Source organism: Nanorana parkeri, unplaced genomic scaffold, assembly GCF_000935625.1.
Source record: "Nanorana parkeri isolate BGI_ZX_2015 unplaced genomic scaffold, ASM93562v1 scaffold1476, whole genome shotgun sequence".
In the NCBI taxonomy this organism is placed as follows: domain Eukaryota; kingdom Metazoa; phylum Chordata; class Amphibia; order Anura; family Dicroglossidae; genus Nanorana; species Nanorana parkeri.
This window is the reverse complement of record NW_017307744.1, coordinates 269,107-296,695: the sequence shown is the minus strand read 5'-3', so window position 1 is coordinate 296,695 and position 27,589 is coordinate 269,107. Positions and strand designations below refer to the sequence as shown.

Sequence of the window (27,589 nt, the reverse complement as noted above, 5' to 3'; positions counted from 1 at the left end):
TCACACGTATGAAAGTTTTTATTATATACACATTTCAATCCAAATTCTTCATATTTTCTTTTTAAGTTAATGGGGTCCAACAGAACCTACCTCTTACAGAGATAATACAGCATCTACCATAAAAAGGGGTGACAGCCACCAACATACTCATGAGAGTAGGACACAGTTTAACCCCTGTGCTGTTCATATGGAAGCAAAGGGTTTAAAAAGGAGGCTTGGAAGTAAGAGCATAAAATCAATTTCCAATATTTGGTCCATAATTTGCAGGTTAGAAAAGGAGCAGAAACATGCGCACGCGGCGTTCTTATGTCCTGTCTCCATGCAGGAAGGGTGAGGATCGTCACACAAAGCTGGCATGGAGCAAAGCCTGAAGCTCAGTTCTTCAAGATGGCTTCAAAGGCTTGGGAGACGAATGGAGAAACCTCCGGTGCCCGGCACTTTAGACACAGCTGTATGCAGAAAATAAAAGTAAGATTTTTCATAACACTTCTATACTTGAAGCTTGAATTTTATTTTACAAATGACGAAGGTGAAGACATAAGCTTCTTCTCTGCATATTACAGCCTACATTTGTGAATCTCTAATTGGTAAGGATTAGCAGTATTTAAGATGTTATTAACCTAAATACAACTTCAACATACTACACACTGTAAGGCCTACTATAGTGGTTGTATTAATTGGAACCCTTATTGTTTTTAAATGGCCAAAAAAAGCATATGGGTGCCATTTTAAATAAATGGGCATAACGTATGAGGCAGGACAGATTATGGCACAGAGATCAATTTATTCCTAGTAACACTGATGTTGGGACGTAGAACCATATATCGGTTGCAGAGAGGCAGGTATCCTGAAAAGACTAATCTAGTATAGACCTTACCACGTAGCCAGACAATAAAAAATAAAGGGGAAGTTGGAATTATCAGTAGCTATAAGAAGGAGCTACTCTTTTTAGTTCCTTACTACTCTGCTTTTTAGGAGTGAGGCCTATATCCCAAATGTCTTTTGTGTCCTATAATATCCAGAAAACAGACTTCATATCCCCATCTATATATGAATAGAAGAGGCTCTCTTCCAGAATGAGGAGTCATACAGAGACAGCAGTCTCATGCTGAGTGAGGAAAAAAAGAAGTGCTTGATATTTCTGATGGCAAAAAAATAATGCCATATGTCTACAATATGGTTTGTCGAGATATCAAATACAAATATGACTATTGCATATGTGCTTTACAACCATTCACATGCACTGCAAGGAGCCCTGATGATGTAACTGAAGTTAAAAGGTATATAAAAGGGATATAGTGCGACATACTGACTTCATCCACAATGTGCGTAAAAACAGACAAGTGTGTTGTATGAATGTTGGCCAAATGCGATGCGGTACATTTAAACCTTGCTTAAAATAGAGCTGTCATACTTCACTGTGACATTTTGAAGCAATACTTACAGCACAGCTGGGACTTCCAGGCTGCATCCTTAGCTCTGCCAGCACCCATATACCATTTGTGAGTTTGATGGACTGATACAACATGTCCTGACCATCCACAGTACGCCGGGCCACTGTGAACACATTGCTGGCCTGCAGCTTATTACTTACAGCATCTGTAGAAACATAGTGAGGCTTCAGTATAGAAATCATAAAATATTAATGTGTGTGCTTGTTACATGATGTTAGAGGTAGAGAAGTCGTGGGCAAAATAACAGACCAGGATAAGCAAATGGAAGGCGCCAGGCCTGGCTTGGCAATTCATCGGAGCAAAAATACTTACAAAATATAATAAATTGCAGATAGTAAAACAAAGTGAAGTAGAAGTATAGAGAATGTTTACTTAAAATAGCCAGTTTATACTTGCTGAATTTATCCATAAATATCATTCTATCTTTAAGCAGATCTTGCACTAAAATGCAAATTCTGCTTTTTCAATAGCGGCCCACCCCCATGAGGAGAGAATAAACATGCGGGAAAAAAAAGTTTAAAAAAACTTTAACTGCCTCGCAACCGGCTTCTGCCTGCAGCACCTATAAGAGGGTGACATCACAATCCTTCAGGTGAGATTATAGGAATGCGGAGTATTCCAAAGGTGCTCCACCACAGCACAGGAGCATCTTGGGACCGTTGGGATTCTTAGCATTCCCAGGATCTCACCAGAAGGATCGTGAAGTCCAGTCCCCATCATAGGGGATGCAGATGGAGGCCATGTGTAAGGCAAGTATATTTTTTTAAATCTTTTCAGACTCTTTTTTTTCATTCCAAAAGCTTTATTGAAAACAGTACCTAAAGTATGTAACTAGGCGCATACATGAACGTACAACAGAAATCATTATTTTTTTTTGGGAAGCCAGGAAGCTGGCTTCCCTGCCAATCAGCATTGACCTGGCATCCCAGGCAATCAAGAAACCGGACAGCGGGTAATGATATGCCACCCGGCTTCCTGATTGCCCGGGAAGGCAGCTCCATGCGAGTAGACGTACCGGTACTTGGTATCAGCGAGCACCGAAAGATAAATATATCGGTATTTGTACTCGATACTGAAGAACCGGTATTGGTGCATCCCTACTCCCAACCATTTATAACACTGTTTAATCCACACTTCAACTTATTTCCTATTAATAAATACTCACCAGAATTTGGAGGACACTCTCTAATCTGAAACTGGGCCTCATTTTCATTGGGAATGTCCTTCCATGTGGCCAAAAACATCTGCCTCTCTGAAAGAACGAAACAAACCCCATGGTTACACATACATGTGAACGCATTACAAGAAGCAGCCAGAGTTATACATAGTGGAAATCACAAGGGGCGACAAATACTACTGTAATACTCAACAATTCTCACCCATTTTCCCATCTTCCATAAACAGGATGTGCAGTGTATATACCACACTGAAGTAAAACACATCAATGTTGTTTTTTATTGCCACCTACGGAGGAAAGGAACATGTGCATCAAATCATAGTATGTATATAATAATATCCATTCATACAGAGTATAGTTGGCAGTAAATTTACATGTAGACTTATGGAATTTACCTGCAAGTTATTCAAAGGATCCATTTTCATGACAGATCCAACTGTGTTTAATGGTAGGGATACCTCAGTAGACTGATTGGGAGCCAAAGGTGTAAGTATCTGAAGTGGAGCAGCAGGTGCCAGCCCAAAACTGTTAGAAATAACACAACAGGCTCATTATCAATAACAGAAAAAAATACACAGGTCAAATTCAGGCGACAAATACTGGCAAAACATTCTGTACCTATTACGATTAAATTGTATGGCAAAGTCACTCATAACCTGGAGGGCACGATTTGTAAAGTTTAGATCCATGAATACAGCACCAGACCTTCGGGTAAAGGTACCACTTATCTCCAGGCCTTTACCTTTCATAGCATGCAGCCATACCTGAGCATAACCAAGAAAAAAAAAAAATCATATTAATGAATGTGTCAGCAAAGGTTATGGCTACAATGATCACTTCAGTCCATGTAAAGTGTATACTTTGCAAATCGGCCTACTGCAGCAAAATGTATGGCAAAAAAATAAATCACTCACTGATTTTGGAGGAACGAAAGATCCAATAACTCCCCCTGTCCCAGGTCCCAAATCAAAGAGGTCTCCAAGTCCTCCAGAGAGGGGTGCACCAAGGGAGGCTGGTGCCACTGGAGGAGCTATGAATCCTGTTGATAGCTGTAGAACACAAGAAAACAATCATTCAGAAGCTTACGAGTGAGAATAGTAAAATTATTAATATAACAGAAAAGCTGGTCAGGAGGGTTATAACAACTAAAGCTAGATTTCAGAGTAATATTTCACTATACCACATGCATTTCAATGCAGACTGACAAGTGTCAATGCTAGGCAAACAATATGCAAATCATTAGTAATTAAACAAAATGTAATAGAAGTAATAAAAGACAAAGCAGCATGTAATTTACATAGACTATGGTGACCTAAATGAAACTGGTTTTGAAAGGTGCATGATTAGTGAATGAACATCATTCACCTTACTATGACCAACATTGCATGCATAGATAGCACATGGAGCATTTCCAAACATTTAAAGCACCAGGAAAACAGAAGTGCAACTAAAATGACTTACTGTGAGATTTGGACCGGAATCCCCTCCCAGCTGTGGCGATAAAAACATAAAGAATCACTAAGAGAAAGAATGTTGCTTGACTTATAGAACATCTGAAATGGGAGTCAGTAGGAAAGCCCTGATGTCTGTAGAATGTGATAGGAACGCCCTAATGTCTCTAGAATGTGATAGGAAAGCCCTAATGTCTCTAGAATGTGATAGGAAAGCCCTAATGTCTCTAGAATGTGATAGGAAAGCCCTAATGTCTCTAGAATGTGATAGGAAAGCCCTAATGTCTCTAGAATGTGATAGGAAAGCCCTAATGTCTCTAGAATGTGATAGGAAAGCCCTAATGTCTCTAGAATGTGATAGGAAAGCCCTAATGTCTCTAGAATGTGATAGGAAATTCTAGTGATTTTATGTGCTAAATGTCAAACGCTTCAGTGACTGGTGGCTTTAATGAAAACCTTGGGAGCTTGCATTTGGGGTTACACAGACCCCACAAACCCATGCAGTGTAGATGGTAAGGACTCCCTAGCATACCCCTTCTGTGTCTTCCACAATCTTTGGAGTTCAAGCAGATGGGAAGGGTGGCAGAGCACAGGCAACCAGAAAGAGGCAGGGAGACATACACAAAAGCCACAGAACAGCAGGCAGGAGCAGCATAGGAAAGAACATTGACAGAAAGAAAAAAATAAGTAAGGGATCAGCCCAGATACACAGTACAAGACATTTACAGTACTTGCAGTTACAGTATTTGCACTGAGGGAGGGACATTCTATTGTTTACATACCAGACTGTCCAGGCCTCCACCCAGGAGATCCACACCACCCAGTGGTAGAGAGCTTGTAGTAAGGGTGGGTCCACTGATGGGAGGAGCTAAATCCAGGTTTAGGAGGTCTCCAAGAAGATCGCCTTGGGATGGAATGACTGCAGGATGTGTATCAGCTTGGGTCTGTCCTACAGGTGCCACATCTGGACTCTCTGCACTCTCACTACTTTGATAAAAGAGACATTAAAAGAAATTAATGTTCTTCCAACAGTAATACCAAGCTGTATGACATATCTAACAGGACAGAGATCAGAATATTGATCTGCCATATAGGAAGACTTCTAGACAACATATCTCCTACTGAAAGCTTTTACTACTAACTGCTACGTCACATTAATATACACCCTTTCCATAATACCATTATCAAACCATATGCCATTTCTAACAGGAAAGGAGATCATAATATTGATTGGCTCAGGGCTGCAACTAACCATTATTTTCATAATTGATTAGTTGGCCAATTATTTTTTTTCGATTTATCGGATTAAAAACAAATTTTTTTTAATTAAATACCAATCTTAACCACTTAAAGACCGCAGTGTTTCACCCCCTTCATGGCCAGGCCATTTTTCAGTATTCAGCGCTGCGGTACTTTGACTGGCGTTTATTCCATCATGCAACGCTGTACTGAAACAAATTTTATAGAATTTTTTGGGGACAGATAGAGCTTTCTTTCTGTGGTATTTATTCACCACTGGGGGTTATATTTTTTACTAAACAAAAAAAGTACCCCTAAATTTTGAAAAAAAAACATGTTTCCCTATAAAATGTTATGAAACATTTATTATCACCCAGTTGCGCGCCTGCGAAATCGCAGAAAACGACTGCAACCAAAATTGGCCATAGGCTTTAAAAGTTATTACCGCTCCTCAGTTTAGTGTTATCAGTAATTGATGACCCTAAAATTATTGCTCTCACTGCGGCGTTCGCGGCGATATGTAACATGTGCGGCATAATTGGCGCAATTGTCGTTTTCGTACATAGGTGCACCCGACGCATGTTTGCGTCTGTATGTGGGGGGGGGCGGGGGACTTAAAGCCGCACACAAGTGGGTGGAGGGGCAGGACTGCACCGCACTGGAATGCACAACATTGCGGTACCGTATGTTCTGGTGTGGGCACTGCGCGTAGGAGGCGTGTTTGGAGTGCCTATGATATATTTGGCTCCACAACGCATCTCCCGTAGCAAGATTTGTCAGGCCGAAACAAAACTCTCTTTTGAAATAAAAAAAGAAATTGAGGACACAATCTGTTTTTCTGCATCCCCTGTACTCAATGAACAGGAAGAATCAGTACAGAGGCTAAATCAAGAAGATAGTAAACAGATACTATGTCCACAATCATGAATGAACAGGAAGTGATGTAGAGCAGGGCTCAACATTTCCACTTGCCCCCTCGCATTTGGCGGTATTATTATATAACGAGGCGGTATTATTTTCTATGTGGGGGGCAGAGAACAGGGGGGAGAGAGTGTATTATTTTATATGCGGGGGCAGAGGGTATTATTTTATATGTGGGGATGTGTAGGGCAGCAATGTTGTCTGCCTTCAACATTTAAAAGTGTAATTTCAAAAGATAATTTAAGAGGGTAGGTTTAGGGGCGGAGTTAAGGCCAGGGCAGGGTAAGGGTTAGGTGGGGCAACTGGTGGCGAGTAACTCTTAAGGCCTGGGTAGTAGCTCAGGACTTGAAATTTCGAGCCCTGATGTAGAGCACTTCCTATCCATTCATAATTGGAGACAATATCGGAATACTATGTCCTCAATTATTTACCAACATCGTAGTGAGCAGTACTCACTGTGATGTTTTAATATTACAGGGAACGATGAGCAAATATTTCACATATTTGCTAATTGTCCCGCAGCTCTCCTCCATGCACCGCACCTTCTTCTGACTTGGCACGGTCACTGTTCTCTCCTCCCCACTGGGCGCCGGCAGGTGGATCAGCTCTGTGTCTCCTCTGATCCCTGCTGAGGTTTTATTCTAGTGGCCGTCAAGCAACATAGAACAGTCCTCACTCAGTAAACCTGCCAGTAAAAATATATGGGGGCTGCTATTGTTGACTTTCTTCTGCAAATGCTAGTTTCCCGGTTGTCATGATGACCCTTTAGCATTATTAATTTGAATGAATGACCTGGAACAAATATACAGATCAGGAAAGTCAAAGAAAAGTCAGAAGTATCTTATCTGTATACTTGTTCTTGGTTGGTTATTAAAAGTATAAAAGCCTGTGCATAAGAAAGCAGCCAGGCTACTAGCATTTTTAGAAAGAGAAAATCCGTAATGGCGGTCTTTTGTTACAGATTACCTTTAAAGACAAATGAGAACAACCATTAATTTATATTGATCCAAGGTCAAAATGAATCCAACTTCTAGCGTTGGAGGCCTGAAGGCTCCATTTGCTGCCAGTGGAGACCTGGAGGATCTAATTTCTCAGTCTCCATTTGTTCCTGAAGGAGACTGGAAGCTTCAAGCATATTCTGGAACCTACAGAGATGTACTATCAAGTCAAATGTCCAGGTCTAAGGACTCACTAGCAATATTAAAGTTTTCATCCTTCCAAACAGAGAATCCTCCCTCAATTCAGAAACTTAGTAAGTATAGGGCTTAGGGTTCTGGGCCCTAGGAAACAAGATTAAAGTGACATCAGTCAACACTGATGTTTCATAAGTGTAGCGGCAATTAATGGAAACTTTACTAAAGTACCATGAATGTGGCCAGCAGCAAAGCAGCATCCCCTCATTTCACATACCCCCGGGTGCCAAAGCATTATTTAGAGTTTATACTATGCTATATTAAAAGCTGGCCTAAGGGTATAGTGTACTTCCAAAGGGGAAACATTTCACTCCACATACAATGATAAAAGAAAATACAAAAATCGACCAAATATGCTGAAAAAACTGCCTATTATCCAATAAATACTTACGAGCCGGCCCGTGGTGGCAACCGTTTGGGCACAACTCCACGGCTTCCCTCCACAAAAGCACTTGGAGGTTTGTGATAGACAGAAGCTAGTGTACCAATGTAACAAATAAGTTCCTCCAGCAGTGTGGGCTCAATTAGGTCGGTTTCCTCTGAGATCAGAGGTTTTTCTGCCAGGACCACCTCTTTGGCAGCAACTGGGTCAGTTGACAACAGTCGCCAGTAGATGTAGCCACGATCTCTTAAGTCAGGGTTATCAGAATCCTGTCATTAAAGGGGGGAACAAATATAAAAATCAGTCAAGCAGTGCTTTCTTCCTATATTCTGCTAAGCTTTAAAGTAACAAATACCATTATCGGTTTACTTATATTACTGCTCACTTACTTTATAGAATAAAAATCTATGGTACCTCAATGGTATTACCAAAAGCTCTTAGCTGTCTAAACAAGCTGGTAAAAGAACTAAGCTGTAAACACCTGTAATTTGTGGACTTGCATATCTACGCACAGCTCCCTATGCTGAGAACTGGGATTGAGCACCTATTGCCGACAGTGACAGGTCTCCTACTATTGGGAATCAATTAGTGTGGATGTCATGTGATCACCGTGACAGCCAATTATAATAGTTAAATGCAGAATGGAGACGATTGATTGCAAACAAACTTCACCCTGCAAATAACACTGTGCCTCTTTCTTTATGCACTTGGGGAGCACAAAAAAATAAGTAAAGTGTTAGAAATCATTACTGCATGATAAAAAAAAATTACCTTTTGCCCATTAGTCTGTCTACAGTAAAAACATGACCAGGGCATTTGATACAACAGTGTGCCAAATAATCGCGTTATGTTCCCTTAAAAAGACTGTGCAAAAGTTAGGTTGGCAAATTAATACAGTTATTGTGGACCTAATAATGCATACCAAAGCTGCTAAATTTGGTCAGGGCAACAGGGCTTTAATGAACTCTGGTCAACCAGCTGTTGTAACTGATTCTTCTCATTCTATATTATTTTATGTTATAAAAGAATACAACAAGAGAGGTTGGAGTACAGAAATGTGGGTGGGAACACCCAAAACTCCCAGGTAGACAGAAGCTGGAAATTATGGCAGGGAAGGTTTACTATTGGAACATCCAAGCCATATAAAGAGCCAGGGGCTCACTCAGCCAAATAAGCTCCAGATATAACCAAGACATCACATTTAGGTGGACCATCCTTTTAAAATAGCCTGAACCTAACATGGTCAGTATTACACATACCTGTGTAGCTAGACTAAGTACTTGTTGTGCAAATATGTGTAATGTAAAAGCAAAATCAGTTTAGGGCAGACTGAAGCAATGCAGAATTACTGCTGCAGAATTGGCAGTAAAATTCAGCAAATCTTGCCTCCTTCTCTATAATGACAATACAGAAAAAAAGCAATTGTCCTGCTTTATTTTTGTGTTTGGAGAGTATATGGATTCATATATTGTACACTAGTTTAAACAGATCGAGATTTAAATTATGGGGAAAGTGAAATGCATCCATCCTCATAATTAGAGCTGACATGCGACACTGAAACGGTCACACGTCAGCTCTATTGATTGGGAACGGAGCGATCACATACTGATGATCAGCGATTTCCCCATCTTCTCCCTGCAGGGATTCCCCACTCCCCTCTCCCCATTCCTCCAGCGGTGACTGGAGGGACAGACAGGGGAGGGGGCGGGCGCAGCTGGCTCTGCCTCCATAAAGGCAGAGCCAGCTGTCAATCAGGCAACGGGGAGGATTACAATAATATTGTCAGGATCCGTCCTGGCTGTAGCACGACTCCGCACTGTTTTGGGTCACAGGAGGCCATTAGTATATGTCCTCCTGTAACCCTAAAAAGACAGTCGTTCTCAACCTTTCTAAGGCCAGGACCCCTTGGTAACAAGTTGTGGTGACCCCCAACCGTAAAATGTAGGGATGCACCAATACTAGTATCTGTGTGGGCGCACTCACCTCCCCTCACTCCTACCTGCTCCCCTCTCTCTGATCCTCTCCAGCGCCATCTAGAACTGACTCTGCTGCGCTAGGAGGAGGCAGAGGAGCCTCTTACCTAGAGCAGCACAAGGCACGTGGGGACCCCCTCAACTGTGTGTTGCGACCCACTTTTGGGTCGCGACCCACAGGTTGAGAACCACTGCCTAAAGAGAACTATGGCAAAAGGGCCATAGTTATCGTTTAAAGACATACCCGTTATGTCCTAGATACCTTGCCCATTAGGCTCTGTAAGGATATAGCCGAGAGTTCACGCACTACGGCGCATGCGCAGGTCCCAGCTTCCCATACCATCAAAAAATATGCGCTGACGCGCATGCGCACACAACGTAACAGACGTGCTAACGTGGCATACAGGAAGTGACAAATCTTCCTCTGATTGATGACCCTATATAAACTGGACTGTTCCATTGATCAGTGCTGAATGGTATTTCAGCTTATGTTCCTGTGTTCCTGTTAAGCTTGATTACCTGTTGCCTTGACCCGGATTGCTTTGACTAGGATTTATTGCTCAGCTGGCTTCCAGTCCTGCCTACCTTCCCAGGGAAACTATTGCTGTACGTTTGTCAGGCACTGGGCCTGAACATCTTGGCACCCGTGCTACTCTGTCTGCTCGCTCCCTGTCCCCACTTCAAGGGGTGTGAGACAAGAGCCACAAGGGAGGCCTCCTCAACCAAGGTCGGTCCTCTACCAGGAATGCGATATGCACACTCCAATTCATACAACTGTCAGATACTTTTTTTTGTGTATTTCCACGCTTGCGGCCAAATTAGTAGAATATCTACTATATATTTGTTGAAATGTTCCCATTCACATAGCATTAAAATATTTAACATTTGCAGATCTTTTTACTTGCTGAAAAACATTAGTTAGATTTCCCCGTCTATGTAATGTTGAGGGGTCTGGGGTGTTCAGAGTACCATAATTAACCCTGTCTGTACTGTGTTATGCTGGTATTATCAATTGTAAAACTAGATATGCAGGACTGTCTGTCACAACACAGGCTTACTGATCGCAAGGCTTGGGTGATACATAGGATGTCCATGCACTTTCATAAAAAAAAACTTCACTCTGTCCCCCTATCTGCACATTGTTTTTATTTCAGTAAGAAGCTGTCTTTAGTGCACAGGTTATAAACCTGCGCCAAAGAAAACAAAAGTAAGAACTATTTTATAAAAGATTATTTTATTTATGCTGTGTGAAAGGGAACACAAACCTATAATGGGGGTTTCCAGCCGTCCACCTTCTGGTTAGATGCGGGAATATGGACAGCTCTACCGCATCTAACCAAAGGGAGGACAAGTGGACGCTGTATGAGGTGATTTAATGCAGTTTGAAGTCCAGCCGTCCTTCCCCATTTCCCCTAACTGAAACTCCGTACAGAACTCTGCCTGGGAGAGAATGTGCTGAAGCCTGAGCTTTGCAGCTGTCATCGAGTGATCATAGCTGCCATGCTTTCCAGGCTTGAATGCAAAAATGTAAGAATTTTTTTTTTATATTATGCGCTGAATACTGAAAAATGGCCTGGATGGGAAGGGGGTTTAACACTGCGGATGTCAACTGGTTAAATATGCATTTCTTTAAATTTTGCAAAAGGTGAATGTAGCTGTTAAACACAAAAAAGGAAGTTAGGTTCCCTCTAATGACAGGTTTGCTTTAAACCTTCTCTTTATATAGACTGAGTGTTACAAATGACACCTGTACAGCAGCATGGAAAAAAACCTTACCTGTGTGCTCTCGTCATGGAATCCCTCTAAGAAACTTTCCAGCAGCTCATCAGCATTGTCAATGCGCTCAGCATACTCCCCCACAATCCAGATCATGGCTGCTCTTGCCTCTGGCTCATCCAGTGAGTCCAGGTTCTCACACAATGTAGAGATAACACTCTCATATCTAAAGTAGGGAAAAGATTTATCAACATGATCTACAAACATCATTCCAATTAGGTTTATTATATTACTGCCAATAATGTGGACTCACAAGGTCTGTAACAAAATTACAAAAAGGTTAAATCCCAAAAGGGGCCCTTAAGTCCAATACATTTGTATTAAACGTGATGACGTCACAGGTCCTTAGACCGCTGGAGCCTGAGGGAAAAGAGGCTGCGGGCACTAGTCTAACGGCGTGGCTGAAAAAAGGATCAGGTGAATATATCTTCTTTATGATCACCCCTAGAGAAAAACAAGCAGTCAACGCTTGCAGTGCGGGAGGTACCCCACTGCAATGGTTAATTTTTCGACAAGCTGGAGTTCTTCTTTAAATGAAAGAGCGGATATCATAAAACTGAGAAAGGAAGGGTCTGCTTGCCAAGAGAGACTTACTTGTTTGGATACTTCCTAAAAATGTCCTTTATCACCACGATAGCTTCTTGGACTACATAATTCACCTTGGTCTGGATAAGATCCAGTAGTGTACTAACACAACGTTCTGCAGATTGCTTGAGAGGGACAAGAAACAGCATTAATCACCAATAACTATTTCTTCTATTTGGAGTTTTTTTTTAGAAGCACTTCATCATCACTACATATCATTAAAAAAGACAATTAAACGGAAGTACCTCAACTTTAATGGCACAGCGTCCGATTGCTCTTACAGCTTTCCTTACAAAGTCCACATCCACTTCAGTGGCATACTCCTTCAATTCTGCAAGGACCTAAATAGAACACAACTTGATTTATTACTGAACTATATATCAACTCTGTGCAGTATTTCAGCGAAAGTGAAGCATTTAATCAAGTTATTGATATTTGCCATAAAGTATTTTATAATGTTACTTTTACATACTTGCAGTAACACATTTCATTATTGCACTAAATATATGGATTTGTGCATACTACTAGCTCTATATAATCACACAACCTCCTTAAAAGATGAACGCCAGCCTTCCCTTCAGTCTTGCACAGTTGTGCGGGCTCCTCTCATGGACTTAAATGGTTTACTCTGATTTTACTACACACTGTGAGCTTCTCAACGTGTGTATTAGAAGCTAAAGCACATCAAATAGAACCCAACTCATTTCCAGGCTGGAGCAATTCCATCATCATCTGGCTCTTTCCTCTCATGCCTTAATGTCCCTGGCCTGCTTCCTTTCCTTCATTGGATTTCAGTCATAGAGTCTCAGCATCACATGTCAGTCTAGTTCGCTTGGGCAGGTTGCATGCAAATACAGTCAGTCTAGGAAGCTGACTCTTCCAGACTGATATCTACCCATCAAGACGTTTTAATATATGCATAACCCCTCCTAAGAGAAAAGCCACTGCTTCTATTAGGGCTGAGGGCTCTTTATTGGAGTACTGAGGTGGGGTGCTGTGATGTTTTCATGAAGCCATGTACAGCATTCTCTTGGCACCCATCAGCCATGATCTGCCGGCATTGCGGAGAACAGAGACCCAGTGATGACATCAATGGGTCTAAAGTAAAGTGTGTAATCAAATCGTGTGAGTGTGCAGAGTGTGTGTAATGAAAAATTTAATTAGCCGGTTGATGAGTGGGTAAAAAGAGGAACCAGCAAAGGCGAAATATAAGCAGATTAAATATCAGTTTGGAATCAGCTTCTGTAGAGAATAGCATAATAGCAGACCGTAAACAATAAATCACGACTACAGTGCAGCCCTACAAAGCAGGGAGCATAACCTGCATAAGTAACAAACAAATATGGCTGTTACATAGTATTTGAGGTTGAATAAAGACACAGGTCCATCGAGTTCAACCTTTGGGTGTCTGTGTGTTATTGTGCATGTGTATATGTGTACATGAGGCCCTGTGTGTCATTGTTTTTAAGAGTACCTGCACCCCTGTATGTTGTGGCCTCTGGGGAAGGTATCTAAATGCTTTTTGAATAATTTGATACTCTCAGCTAATACCACTTCTTGTGGCAGCGAGTTCCAGACTATAACCGCTCTGACTGGAAAAAAGCCCCTACGCCCCTTGTGGTTTAATCTTTTCTCCACCACAATTTTAGGTGGTGGCCTTTAGTCTTTGATATGGAGTTTACTGTAAATACTTTATTGCTGATGTTGCCATCACCACTAAACAATTTGTACATGAAAATCACGTCCCCTCGTAATCTCCTCACGTCTAGCGTAAACAAGTTTAATTAGGGGCAAGTTTAATGAAGGGGCTGGAGGACCAAAACTATGAGACAAATTTTGTAACTTGTCTCCTAGTTTTGGTCCTCCAGCCCCTTAATTAGTTTTATTTCCCTTCTCTGGACTCTCTCCAGCTCAAGGACATCCTTTCTGTGGATTGATGACCAAAACTGTTACTCGTTACATTAAAAAAAAAGAAAGACTATAAAACAAAGCTTCCCTTTATCGTGCTTCTTTCTTGGCAGTAGAGCAGTAACAACGTTACTAACCTGTGCAATATTTGCAGGCGAAGCTAGTCTGATCATGATATCAAGCTTCTCCAGTTTAACATAGATCGGGTCATTATATTTAACAAAGAAAACTTTCATTTCATGTTTTAGGATCTCTGGTCTGTGAAGCAAAAAGAACAGAATGAGCATCAGATTTTAGTTTCCAGCAAGCACTGATAATGCTGCATGGCTGAACGGCACACATCTTACCGTTTCTGCACAATGAGGTTAATGTTACGCAAGGCCACATACTGCAATTCAGGCTCAGCAGAAAGCAGTGTGACTAAAGGAGGGGCCAGTTTCTTCAACAAAGTCCCATAGTAGTCTAGATCTTTAGACAGCATCTCCATCAATTTCATCAGCACCTTCACTGCTGACAGCACAACTGCTGAATTTGCGTGCGAGAGGCGTGGTGTTACTCGTTCACATACACTGTGGAAAAGAAATGAGAATTGTACCTAAATGATTTTGCCTCAACCAAAAATGATGCATCAAATCAATAATAATAGAATAATAAATAAAAATCATTCCGTAGACAGCAACAACTTGCATACATCTATAGAGTTAAAACCAAACCTGAGGTGTGCCCTGGTCACACTGGTCAGTATGCCTTAAAGGGAGCACATTCAGATAAAAAAAAAAGTAAGACACAAAAAAAAGGGGGTTGCCAAAAATGTATCAACCGTGAGTGTAAGATGAAGGGAGAATTTAAACAGTCAGACTCCACCCACAAATCCAGGCTAACCAATGGCTAGCCTTGAAACATATACTGTCTGGGACTGGCCTAGCAGCTATGTACATCAGAAATGTCACCAGCACAACAGTGGATAGTGTTTAAAAATCTAGCAGCCAGGCGGGTTAGAAGATCCGACAAGTATATATATTTTATCTCAGCCTCTAGACCAAACCAAACATTTAACCCTTGCAGTGCAGGGTTAGCCCCACTGCAAGGGTTTATTTTATTTTTATTTTTTTTATTCCTAGAGTTCCGCTTACATATATTCATTATTTTCTCTTATTACTAGTTTTCTCTAAACTGGATTTTCCTCTGGAACCCAAGAGTGGATGGGAGGTTACCATCATTATCCTGTCCGTATTGTTCTGGCAGATCTCTATCACTTATAAACTAGATCTAAACACTGTCTGTCCTAACAAAGGGTTAAAGATCTAGAAGAAGTGTATGTTGAGAGGAAGTCCAGTCTGTCCCTAGCCTTTCTATGGGGACAGAGTTTCTTGTCACTTTGAAATTGTACAGAGAAGATTGCAGTCTGCCCAAAGGCCAACTCAACAGAGATATCTAAAAAGGTAAGAACTATTCTTTAAAAATATTTTTGAGTATGTTGTGTGAATAGGTACACATAAACAGAGGAGTTTTCTTAAATTTGACTGCAAAAATGGAAATACACCTTAAAGTGTAAATCATGCCAAAAAACATTTTTGTAGTTTTGGATAGAGGGAAGAAGAATTAGAACCTCTGGACAGGAAATGAGAAAAAACTGAGACTCCTGATGGAGCTTCCAACTTTATTCTACCCTACGATTGAAAAGCATTTCTTATTTCTGTGTTGCTGTTGGAGAGTTCCACTCATTTCCTATCTGGTAAAATGTTGTCAGCAGTACAGGAAGGAAGGCTAAATCTCTCTAATGGAACCACAGATAGGATCAACTGTCAGAGGTTCAAACCCTTCCCCACTCTATCCAAACAGAGAAAAAAAAAGTTTTGGCTGGACATACACTTTAATTTTTTCCATAATTCATAAGGAAGGAACACATGACCAGTAAAACTTTTTTTTGTGTGGCTCTAATGCACCCTTTTACCTGTTAACAATGTTTGCCTGGCACAACATTATATCATTTTATTCCTTTACCTCTGGGCTTCACGATCATCCTTGGGGATATAATTTGCCAAACAGTCCAAGATAAAGATCTGACCCCATTCAGTGCATTCATTTAGAGCAGTCAGCAGCTTGTTGATTGACTGAGGATTCAGGTCCAATAAGTTACTACTAGGGTGGGATTCGGCAATCTCGGAGAGAGCTGCTACTGCATTAGCCACAACCTAGAACAAGATGGAATCACTAAACAGTCTGTACACACCAACGTATATGCCACCTAATGTGATACACACAACGAGTAATTACCATTGGATTGGAATCAGAGATGAGATCTTTCAATGTGTCCAGGAAACCCTGGTCTTCCACTAGCTGAGCATTGATGTCATGCAGCTTGGCTACACACACTGCTGCAGTCTTGCGCACATATGGGTCCTCATCTTTCAGGCACTTACGAAGTGGTTCACAAAGATACTCTGTTATTTTGTCCACACGTATACAACCCATAGTGCGTACGGCTAATGCACGGATTAAAGGGTTGGGGTCTTCACAGTCCTGAGAAAAGGAAAAAGAAATTCACAGTTAAAGAAGAAATATTGGGAGGGAAAAAAGTCCCCTTCCCAATATTTTGAGCCGGCGTGGAACACTGCAGCTGTCACATGCCAGCTCTATACTGAGAGCTGAGCAATCATGAACCACTAACCATTCAGCTCGGAGTCCCCTCTCTGCAGAGAGAGGTGATTGTCAGTCATCGCTCCCTGCAGGGATTCCCCCTGCCCTCTCTGTTCCTCCTGCACTCACTGGAGGGTCAGACAGGGTCGGTGGGTGGGCTGCAGTCACTGGGTATCCTGACAGTGGCACACCACACAGCTAGATTTTCTTTATGAACCTTCATATGAAAAAAAATCGTGTCAGAACATTTGATAACGCCATCAGAGACTTGACGAACGTCGTTTCAGGTTTCGTAAAATTTTAACATTCCATTTTTGAACGAATGGAGTTTCTTAAATAAAAAAAAACACATTCACTGAATTTTGTTTGTTCGAAAAAAAATTTCCTTTCTGCTCCTTCAATATTTTTGGGCCCAAAGGTCCAAACAGTCCTTGATTATGCCCCATAAATAAATAGAAAGTCAACGAATGTTCTGAAAACTCATTTTTTTCAAACTAATTTTTACTAGTGTATGGCCAGAGTGCACAGGAACTAACAAGCTCGTTATTTTTTTTGCAGGATGCTGCCAGTAGCACAACTCTTGTCCAAGGGTGACAACACTTCCTCACTGAACTGTACCTATGGAGCACTAGGGCAAGAAGGGTGATAGCGTTATAGAACACCTCCCCCTCTATATATAACATAGGAGAGTTGTTCTGTAGGTTAGAGGTGAACTAGGTAGGGCCAGCAGAGTGCAGAGAACCTTATAAGCTCACTGCATATGTAGCAGGATCAATAGGTGATTGCTTTGCTTTTTTTTCTGCACTCCAACAGCTGAATATAAAATGCTTTCACTTGTATATTTAACATACCAAACCAAATAAGAGGTTCATTGTTAGGATTTACACAGAATTGAAGGAGTCATCTAAACTCCACTATCTGTTTCATTTGCTCCGACAGTGGACACTTCTACATTTGGTTTTCTTTAAAAGAATGCAGCCAATACGATTTTTCAGATGTGGTTACAAAACCAGGTGTTCAGTCTCATTTAGCATTCTTTCACATCATTAGAAGAAGTAAAGACATTAAAGTTATTACACATTTCAGTTCTTCCTCATCTGCCTAAATGTAAAAAGGGATTCCACTGTAAAAGTTATAAAAAAGCATGGCTAACTTGCAGGGTGAGGCTATTGCAATAAAGATGGCCTTTGATTATCAATGTGCCAAGAGCTGGCTTTCTGCTATATGATAAATACATGCCACCTTCCCATCTAACAACTTACCTTTACAAAAGTGTTTACAGCCATGATGGCCATGTCAGGCTGGCTTTTAGCATAGTTCATCAAGTACAAATAAACCAGCTTCTTCAGCTCCAAGTTATCGGTCTGCATGCAGTTCACAACATCAGGGAACAAGGCACTGCCACAAGAGCAAAATGTAAGCTATACTGTGTTTTAAGAGAACAGACATACAGGTAACAAAACACAAAAAAGGCACACCAGCAGAGTATTCAGTAAAGAAGTGCAATAGTATATATGCAACCAGATTTCAGTTTACTGCAGTCAGCATTGTTAAAGAGGAACTGATCTCTGGAAGCTGTGCCAAAGAAAAAGACACGCAGAGGGCAAAAGACTAGACACCAGTATTACATGTGGAGTATCTGCAGCTGATCATTATCACTGACTTACTATGCCTTGTTATGCGCTGTGTTAATTCGGCCATCTTGGTAGAGGCAGTGCTTTGCTTCCTCATGTCAAAGCCTCTTGCAAGAAGGCCAAAAAGCAGCATAGTAGTTACATCATCAAATCTCACTCCAAATTTCCTAAAGTAGGGTATACACAGGATGAATTTAGGGCGGTTCCTAATGAACCCGGCTGAAAGTTGCACAATGGGTGCTGCTGTCGGCACCCTTCCGCCCGACATCCCTGGATGAGCTGATTGAATGAGCAGGTTGGAAAATTTGCGGCTGAACCAAGCTAGCAGCCAGTTACTAGCTCCGTTCGGGTATTTTAACAGCGGCGCTGTCAGAATAAAATGCAAGCAGCAGGAGATTCATAAGTGCTGGAGAAATCGGTTCAATTTTGTTTTGTTCAGCCCGCAGGTTGAAAAACAAAAAACATGTGCATGCACAGCATTAGACTAGCAGTCAGAGGCAGCAGTGCCTTAGACCTCACACTGCAGTTAGACAGCTATGAAGCTGGAGGGAGAGGAGTGGCTAGGCACACTTGCATACCAGAAGATGCACTGCTATTTATCAGGAGGAATTTCAGATAAAAAGGTAAATATAAATATTTCAGGGTACTGCTTAGAACTATTAACATTCATAAAGTGAGATTAAAGTCTAAATCCCCCCCATGCTGCTTTAGGGACTTACCTTAAATGATGTCTCTTGATCCGATCATCTTCTTCTTTTCAGTAGTTTTCAGGAGTCTATCCAGCGCTGGTGCCGGTTTCTGATCCACCGCTGACTGCAGTCTCTTCCTGTCCCACGGAGTCTGTGCGGGTGCACCCTGCCGGGCTGCCTGCATTGACTTACCCCGTGTCTCTCCTCCTCTCCCGGCCGAAGATCTCTACTGCACATGCACTCACCCCATGATTAGGATTCTTTGCGACCACCCGAGAATCTTCTGATCTTTGGACGGGAGCGCAGGTAAGTTTTATCAACTTACAGTTGATATACGCAAAAAACCACAAGGGTTCGTTTGTCCTTAAGTGGACCTGAACTCAAAAAAGGAAGCTTTTCTAAGCTATACGGAACTTAAAGAAATGACATGTATTTTATAAATATCTATGGGTCCCTGCTCTTTACACATTTTTTTGTACTGTTTTACTAAACAGCACATAAGTCTACAGAAAAAAAACACAATTACCAAAATGTGACATCGGTATTGATTACAGGACTGCTGAAGAAGAAGTGTAAATTAGCAGATCACCGTTTTCAGAAATGCCTGACTTGGCACAGTCAGTCAATCATGTATACAATGACTGACAACCGGATGTTAGCAAAAGCCAAGTCAACTGTTCAGACTAAAAAAAACTCTTCCATTTTCCACTAATCAGCCAGAGTGGAAACTACTCTTCCTTCACTGGATGAAAGCATGCAGAACACAAGACCTCATCAGCCATCTTCAATTACAGCAAACCCTACAGATGATCATCACAGTGAAACCCTAAACCTCCTATTCACCTGACATCCTTCCCCACGGTCATAGAAGCAATGACTTTCTTTACAGCCTCCTTCTTCTTCTCCTTCTTGTCGCTGTTCAGTTCTGCTTTTAGCTCAAAGATCTCACCTGCAAGTGTGAAATATAAACTTAGCCATTTCCAACAAAGCACGGTTATTACTTCAGGCCTCCCCACATCCCCCATGCCTCACCTTTCTTGGTGGTGGTGAAATACTTGGAGTCTGTCATGTTTGCTCTGGAGTTTCACACTTAGCTGTAAGGAGAGGCAAAATGTCAGTTAATGAACAGGGAATCTTTATTAGGAGCCGTCAGCTGACTATACAGGAAGGAATGAGGCTACACTGCCCCCCATTCAACAGGAAAGAAAACAGAGAGAAGGTCGCAAGGGGAGAGACAGGATTCGATAAAACAACAGCTACAGCAAGTAATATATCCTCCGCCCAACCTTATCACTTGTTTTCCAAAAACATTCAGCCTGGACAGAAAGATAAAAAAAGAACCCCGAAGAACATACATGTCTGTTGACTTGCCCTTTCATTCAACAATCGATAAGAAGAGGAAAATATTTGCTATTTAGTAAACTTATTTCATAAAGGTTTACAAATACAAAAAGTATTCTGAACAATGTGAGGAAAGATAATTGGTAATATCTAAATCTAAGTCGCCTTGACTTTCACTGTTAGAGTGGCGTTAATTCTTAAAAATGCATTCAAGTACCCTATTAACAAAAATGTATCTTATCTGTGTATCACTCGGCTGTAGATCCTCAAATCCTCTCTGAATTGGTGCTCACACTGTCCTTCCTTCTGGAGGGTGGCTACTTTTGTTCCCCATGGTCCCTGTGTGTGTTGTAACTTAGTCACCACTCTAAGCTCTGTCCTGTAATGGACTACAATCTCAATACAAATTAGTAAACTAAATGTGAGATTGTAGTCCATCTCAGGAGTGAGCTTGGTGTGGTGGCTACTTTACAACACACACAGGGGGGAACAAAAGTAGCCACCCTCCAGAAGGAAGGACAGTGTCAGCACCAATTCAGAGATGGTTTAAGGATCTACAGCTGAGTGATACAAGAATAAGATACATTAAGGTGCTTAAATGCATTGACAAGATTTATCTACTGAGTTTAGTGTCACTTTAACAACTACATGTAAGAAGGTTGAGTCGTTTTATATTTTTTTACAAAGTTCCCCTCTTGCGATCCAGGTAATGGGAGGGGTAGGTTGTGATCTGACCATGTTTCAGGTTACATCCTGAATATGGGTGGAACATGAAACATGGCCAGAAAGGTAAGCTTAACCTTTAAAGAATACTGCACTTGCATAATGCCTGCTTGCACAGACTAGTACAATTGTCGATCTCTTGACTGGGAAATACTATTTCCTCCGCAGCAATACACTTTTAAAAAAGAAAAAAGTTAACAGGAACTATTAATGGAAACACTCATTCCAGTGATCAATGTCTAATTTATAGAATATTTTCGATTCAAAACAGTCTAAACAAAAAAATGGAACTGGGCACTAAAAGTGAATTAAAGTGACATTAAAGGATGAACATTTTCCCTCCCCCCATGTTAATGTTAGCCCTTACCTTAAACAATGCCTCTTAATCCGATCTTCTTCTTTCCTGATGTTTTCATCTGTCCCTCCAGCGGTGCGGCGGCTCTCCGATCCAGCGCTGACTCCTCTCTGCTTGCAGGCACTTCCGATCCAGCGGTGTCTGCATGCGGGTGCACGCGTCCATAGACTTACCTTGCGTCTCTGCTCGTCTCCCGGCCGAGAATCCGAACTGTGCATGCCCCGCCCCAAGATCTTTTGCGGCCGCACGAGCAGTTTCGGACTCTCGGCGTGCAGCAATAACTAGCTAAGTTTAAACCGCTGTTATATCTACTGCTTGCTAGCAGTAGGTATAGGCAAAAAAAACCTGAGGCTTTACAACCCCTTTAATCTAATCACATAGTCACTAAAAACATAGTTAGGTTTCTGTAAAAGCTGGTAGGACAAGCTTAGTAACTTCCGCAAGTGACAGACTAGCAAAACCAGGAACTCCCATCAGATGCATAAAGAAGGGATATTGTCCAAAGTGATTGAAATTTCAAGCCACTCTTCCTAAATGTTGGGCAAATCCAATGTGCTGAACAGCCACTGCTACTGAAAAATAGGTTAGAGCACAGGTGTGCAAATTAATAATTCAGGAGCCAGTCTGTCCAATCCAGGAGCCAGCAGGGTTTTTTTTGTTTTTTTCTGGTAGCCAACTCCTTTTACAAATACAAGGGGGAAACCTCAAAAGTTAGGCAGGAGCACTGTCCAGCTCTGGGTTAGTGTCACGCATTTTGGAGCTCTTTCCAAGTATACATATGTCCAGAGACTCCTCAATAGTCCGTGTGGGCTCGGAGATTAGAGTGTACAAATATGTCAAACCTTGCTGTCCAAGTCTACATAAGCTGATTAGTACATAATATTGATATAGATTAGGGGTAGGCAACCTCAGCACTCCAGCTGTGGTGGGATTATGTATCCCATAATGCCTCTGGGGGGTCATGTCTGTGGCCAACAGTCTTGCATCAGGGATGAGTGACTCCTATCGACAGGTGGGCTTTTTTAAAAAACATTTATCCCATTTTTTTGCCCTGCGTGCAAGCAGCAGGTTTGAGGTTTTTGGCTGCATTAGCAGGGGAGCCACTGCTCGCTTTGTACAGCTGCCCAGGTCACTTGTAGCAGCCTGCTTATCCCGCAGCAGCCGGCTTTTGCCCACGGCAAATGACTTCACGATGGAGAGCGGGGGGCAGACTGGAGAACATACATTCTCCGATCTGCTCTGTGTGATCAGCGAGAGACAGGAGTGCTGTACTCACAGAGCTTCCTGTCTCAGCTGTCATATACTGGGCTGAACAGGAGATTGAGCACAATGTTCTGCCCAATCATCTGTATTGGAGGGCAGGGGGAGACATCTGGAGTCTAATAGATCCTAGATGTCTCCATAAAAAGATCCTATCACCTCTAAACGCTATCACATAGAGGCTTGTTAGCCCGTGTGTAATAGCAATAAAGTTAAGTGGAAAAAAAAAAGAAAAAAGAAAAAAATAATTTAAAACCATACCCGCCATCTGTATGCAAATAGGGCATGCACGTGAACGACAATTGCGCCACACGCTGGTAATCACTGCGAACGTCAGAGTAAGAGCAATAATTCATGGTTAACTTTAAACCGATGACCTGTATAGGCTTTTAAATGGTCACCTATGGACAATTTTGTGTACCATAGTTTTTCGCCATTGCAGAAACGGACATGAAACTTTAAACGCTTGACATGTTTGGTATCTATTTACTCAATGTAACTGCATCTTTTATATTTTAAGATTGGGTGTTTTATTCCGGTGATCACTGCTCAGTCATTTTGGGGCTTGATTCTGGGTTTGGGAACCACGTGATTTCTCAAGTGGGCTGAATGAGAAAAAACTTAAAATGTATGGCCAGCTTTAGGCTTTCATCAGTCAGTGCATGGAACAAAGTGCTAATTCTAAAGGGCAGTAACCCATAGCAACCAGATTCAAATCCACTTAAAGTGAAGCCGTTATTAGGAAAAATGACTGCAAAGAGGCAGAACTGAAAAATAAATACGTACCTTTCCCGTTGCTCTGGCCACCAAAACACCACTCAGTTCTAGGGCTGCAACAACTAATCGACATAATCGATTATAATCGATCATTGAAAAAGTTGTCAACTTTTTCAATAATCGATTAATCGGCTCCTGATTGGTTGGCCCTGTTCACGGCTTAACACACGCTGCTTGCCACACCTCCTCCCCCACCTCACGCTCGCCGCTGCCAGACCTGCCCGCATCCACGCTCCCGCACCTCCTCCGCGCCTCACGCTCACCGCCCGTCCAAATCCACAATCGGCACGGGGACGCGGGAGAAGAAGTAAGGAGGAGCAGGTGTGGGGGGATGACAGCCGCCGATAGACAGGCCCGATCTCAGAAACAAGTTGCTGGAAGACTGTTCAGGTAAGCCTGCACTCCCACCCACACATGGTGCTCTATAATGTATTGCTGGGATATGTATTCCTCTATAGCTGATGGTACATTGTGCTGTATATTATACAGAGCAATGTACCATCAGCTATAGAGGAATACAAATCCCAGCAATACATTGTACACTGCATGTATAATGTTTTGCTGGGATTTGTTGTACTCCTATATAGGCGGTGGTATTCTGCATTGCACTGTATAGAGGACTACAAATCAAGGAATACCACCAGCTATAGAGGAGTACAACAAATCCCAGCAATAATACATTATACAGTGGTGCAATGCCGAATACCACCAGCTATAGAGGACTACAACACCCAGCAATAGTACATTATACATTGCAATGCAGAATACCGCCAGCTATAATGTACTATTGCTGGGATTTGTTGTATTCCTCTATAGCTGGTGGTATTCTGCATTCATTGCTGTATAATTTTACACTTTTCATTTCACTATATTGTACACCACACTTTTTTTTTCTACTTCTACTGCTCCAAGCTTGCTCCTGTGATGGACTGCAATCTCAATACAAACTAGAAGTCCCATCACTGGAGCCATTTTTTAAAATGTATTTTATTTTTTATCCGATTAATCGAACTTAATAATCGGCTAACTAATCGATTTTGAAAATAATCGTTAGCTGCAGCTCTACTCAGTTCTGTAGAAATTTTCCTCCAAAGTCTGCAGGGAAAACCAACACTTCTCAGAAGCGTATCTTGGGTCCTCCAGAGCCGCCGATAGCTCTCACTAGTTCCTCAGGCCAACCTCCACGTCATTACTGTGTGCTACAGTGACATGCTGGTCAGCAGGAGGAACGAGTAGAGCCAGGCGATCCACACTCCCAGAAGTGTCTGTTTCTCTGTGGACTTTGGTGGAAGTGGAGCAGCAGCAACAGAACATCAGTTTCTTACGCTCCAGGTATGCCTCTCTACAATCATGCTTCCTAATGACAGGGTCACTTTGAAAGGAAACCTACATTGAGAAAAGATGAAGGCTGCCTTTGCTGACTCTGAAAATGCTAGTTGCATGCCTGTTGCGGACATCACGTTTGCAACCAACAAAGTCCGAGTAAAACCAGAATTACTGACATGACTGGGAACTGAAACCATTGCACCAGACAGCAGTTTCAAAACAAGTGGTCATTGATGGCAGGTTTCTTAGTACAGGGTAACATGATGGATTCTGGTCAGTTGGGTTACTGCATTTAATAATTAGAACTTTCACCAACACTGGCCGACAACATACAGTAATTGTCAGTCAATGAACTCCATGAAACAGGATACAGAGACTACTCCAGCTGCGTATAAAGGATAGAATTTTGTTCGAATACGGTTGTTTTCAGAAAGTTCATTTGATTTTTCTAATAGTTATTGGGGGACAAATCAACTATTGTTTTCAACTGTAGCAACCACAAAAAGTCAAAGGAGCATGATGGAAATTTTTCCTGGAAAGTACAAAATATGGAATGAATATGACAGTTTCAGAATGTTCCTTTAACTTTCTAATAATTAAGAGTCAAATCAACTATCATTTCCAACTGAAAAAAACCCCCAAAAAGGAGCAGGATGGAAAATATTTCTCGACCAACCGAAATTCTAACAGTGAATGTGGATTTAGTTCAGGAAATTCCATTCATTCCAAAATCCAATGTTAAAACCAGGTCTATAGGTTGAACCTGGTGGGACTGATGGATCTATTTTCAACCTGACTGCAACCAAATGACATTTCAAACTGTATTTGTCAAGATTCTGATGGCATTATCGAATGTTCTGATGAGATTTCATGTATGAACAGTCCTACGAAAATCTACCAGTGTATGACCAGCTTCATGGTTCATATCTCAGGGACCAAGTTACAAAAAGTCAAGCTAATTCTTTAGATAACGACTCTCATTGCAACAGGAACCAGCAATCTAATGGGATGCTAAGCCAATTGTTTCTCTTTTCCTCCAGATTTTAGAGATAAGCTTCACAATTTTACACAATGGATGCCATTTCCTCAAGTTATACTGGTCTTATAAGACAAAGCCTGTCCTAGATCAATGTACAATAAGACTAGTACATAGATTTGTACATCCATAACCCTGTACTATTTATAAGACCTTCAAAAGAGAAAGGTCCACCCTATAGTGCAAGTAAATAGCCAAGTAAAAAAATTGGGGCCCCCAAGAGCTTTTTGCCATATGTGCAAGTATGCACAGCATATTACCACATTATGGCAAACATGTCTGCCAAAGCAATCCCAAAAAATATGCTGCCTGGTGCCAAGTGTCAGCTTAAGGTGGAATGAATGAGGCTATGGCCGCGAGGGAGCTCCAATGTCCATGCATGCATGGCCCACAGCTCCCTCACGTGTCCTATAGAGGTGCCTTGGACCGGAGTGATGTCACATTCTGGCTCCCGGTACCTCTACAGGGTGCGCAAGGGGGCTGTACAAGCAATCCAGATATGGATGGAGCGCAGTCATAGTTCAGCAGCCCACACTGAACCCCAAGCTGAGAATCCACTCCAGTTCTCGTAAGGTAGGGAGACTGGGCGGACCTTAACATTTTTTACAAAAAATTAAATATTTTTTGGAGTGTGTATGTCTGTGAGTGTGTATGTAGGTCAGTGTTTTTGAGAGGCTGCTCACACTAGTACATTGACGTACTGTACCATGCAATCGCACCTATCATGCATTCTGGTGTGGGAGGTGTGTTGGGTTGCCATTCATCTGAATGGTACCCCAAATACACCTCCCACACACAGCTCGTACCCCCGCACTGGAACACGCCATACCCTAATTCCGTGCATTCCATTGCAGTGCAACTTGGGTGGCAACTTAATGACCAAGGACAAATGTGGGTCCTGAAGTTACACAGGTTGAGAACCACTGCATTAACACATGCTTGTTTTGTGTGTTACATAAAGGGGAGTTTGTATAGGCTCTGAACAGGAAATAAGTGTATGTGTCCTATTGTTTGTAATGCACAACACATGGAACATTTACATATGTGCATTGCGGTGCCCTACAGTGAAGGTGTGATTGATTTTACTGTATAAGCATTGGGGTGTCATTCAAAACAAATGGCAATGCACCCCAACACACATACAGTGCAGGATATAACAAGTGTTATCTTAGCCACTAATTTAGGAACCAGCTGTTGGCGCTATTCAGACGTATGCATTTCAGTGCATGGCGGGTGTGCATTCCAGGTGCATGTTACATGCATTACTATTCATTCTTATGTAAACACACAAGGCACAAATACATAGCAGACAGCTAAAACACAGCAGGGTGCGCCCCTATGTACATATGCTCTGACTGATATGTATATAGTGGGCTGTATATCTGTATTACAGGGTTGTCTATACAGGACCCCTCCAAGGTGAAGACTGAGGGTCAGGGTTATATATAGGTATTAGAGCTTAGTGGCAGGGTTAGCACAGCACTGCAATCAATAGGGACAGCAGGGATAACCGGTTAGCCGGCCTGTCACAACCCCCGCAGCTCAGTGACCCCACAACTCTGACAATCTGTGTACACTATTCCTCCCCCCCTCCATCAGCTGCTCGCCCACTTCCGGCTCCGGCCTCTCCCGCCCCGTCTAAGCCCAGCTCACCGTAGAGGAAAATAGCGGCGAAGGCTGCCACGCTGACCTCAGCGGAGGACACGGTGTCCGGTCCCGGGGCTCGGGCTGATCGGATGACAAGGATGT

General features: G+C 42.0%; 1 protein-coding gene across 1 annotated transcript; it reads right to left on the bottom strand.

Moving 5' to 3' along the window:
- Window positions 1-27,580, bottom strand: AP1B1 (adaptor related protein complex 1 beta 1 subunit). The gene is made up of 24 exons (XM_018570190.1): window positions 27,497-27,580; window positions 20,055-20,119; window positions 19,866-19,971; window positions 17,962-18,097; window positions 16,337-16,582; window positions 16,064-16,254; window positions 14,407-14,628; window positions 14,197-14,317; window positions 12,397-12,492; window positions 12,161-12,276; window positions 11,544-11,732; window positions 9,077-9,116; window positions 7,827-8,086; window positions 4,865-5,069; window positions 4,615-4,635; window positions 4,093-4,122; window positions 3,546-3,680; window positions 3,250-3,395; window positions 3,027-3,156; window positions 2,834-2,918; window positions 2,620-2,706; window positions 1,445-1,599; window positions 632-640; window positions 1-449 (listed from the first exon to the last, which is right to left on the bottom strand). The coding sequence occupies exons 2-24, from the start codon at window positions 20,089-20,091 to the stop codon at window positions 375-377; spliced, it is 2,838 nt and encodes a 945-aa protein (XP_018425692.1). The 5' UTR covers window positions 20,092-20,119; window positions 27,497-27,580; the 3' UTR covers window positions 1-374.
- Between the last annotated feature and the right edge of the window lie 9 nt (window positions 27,581-27,589).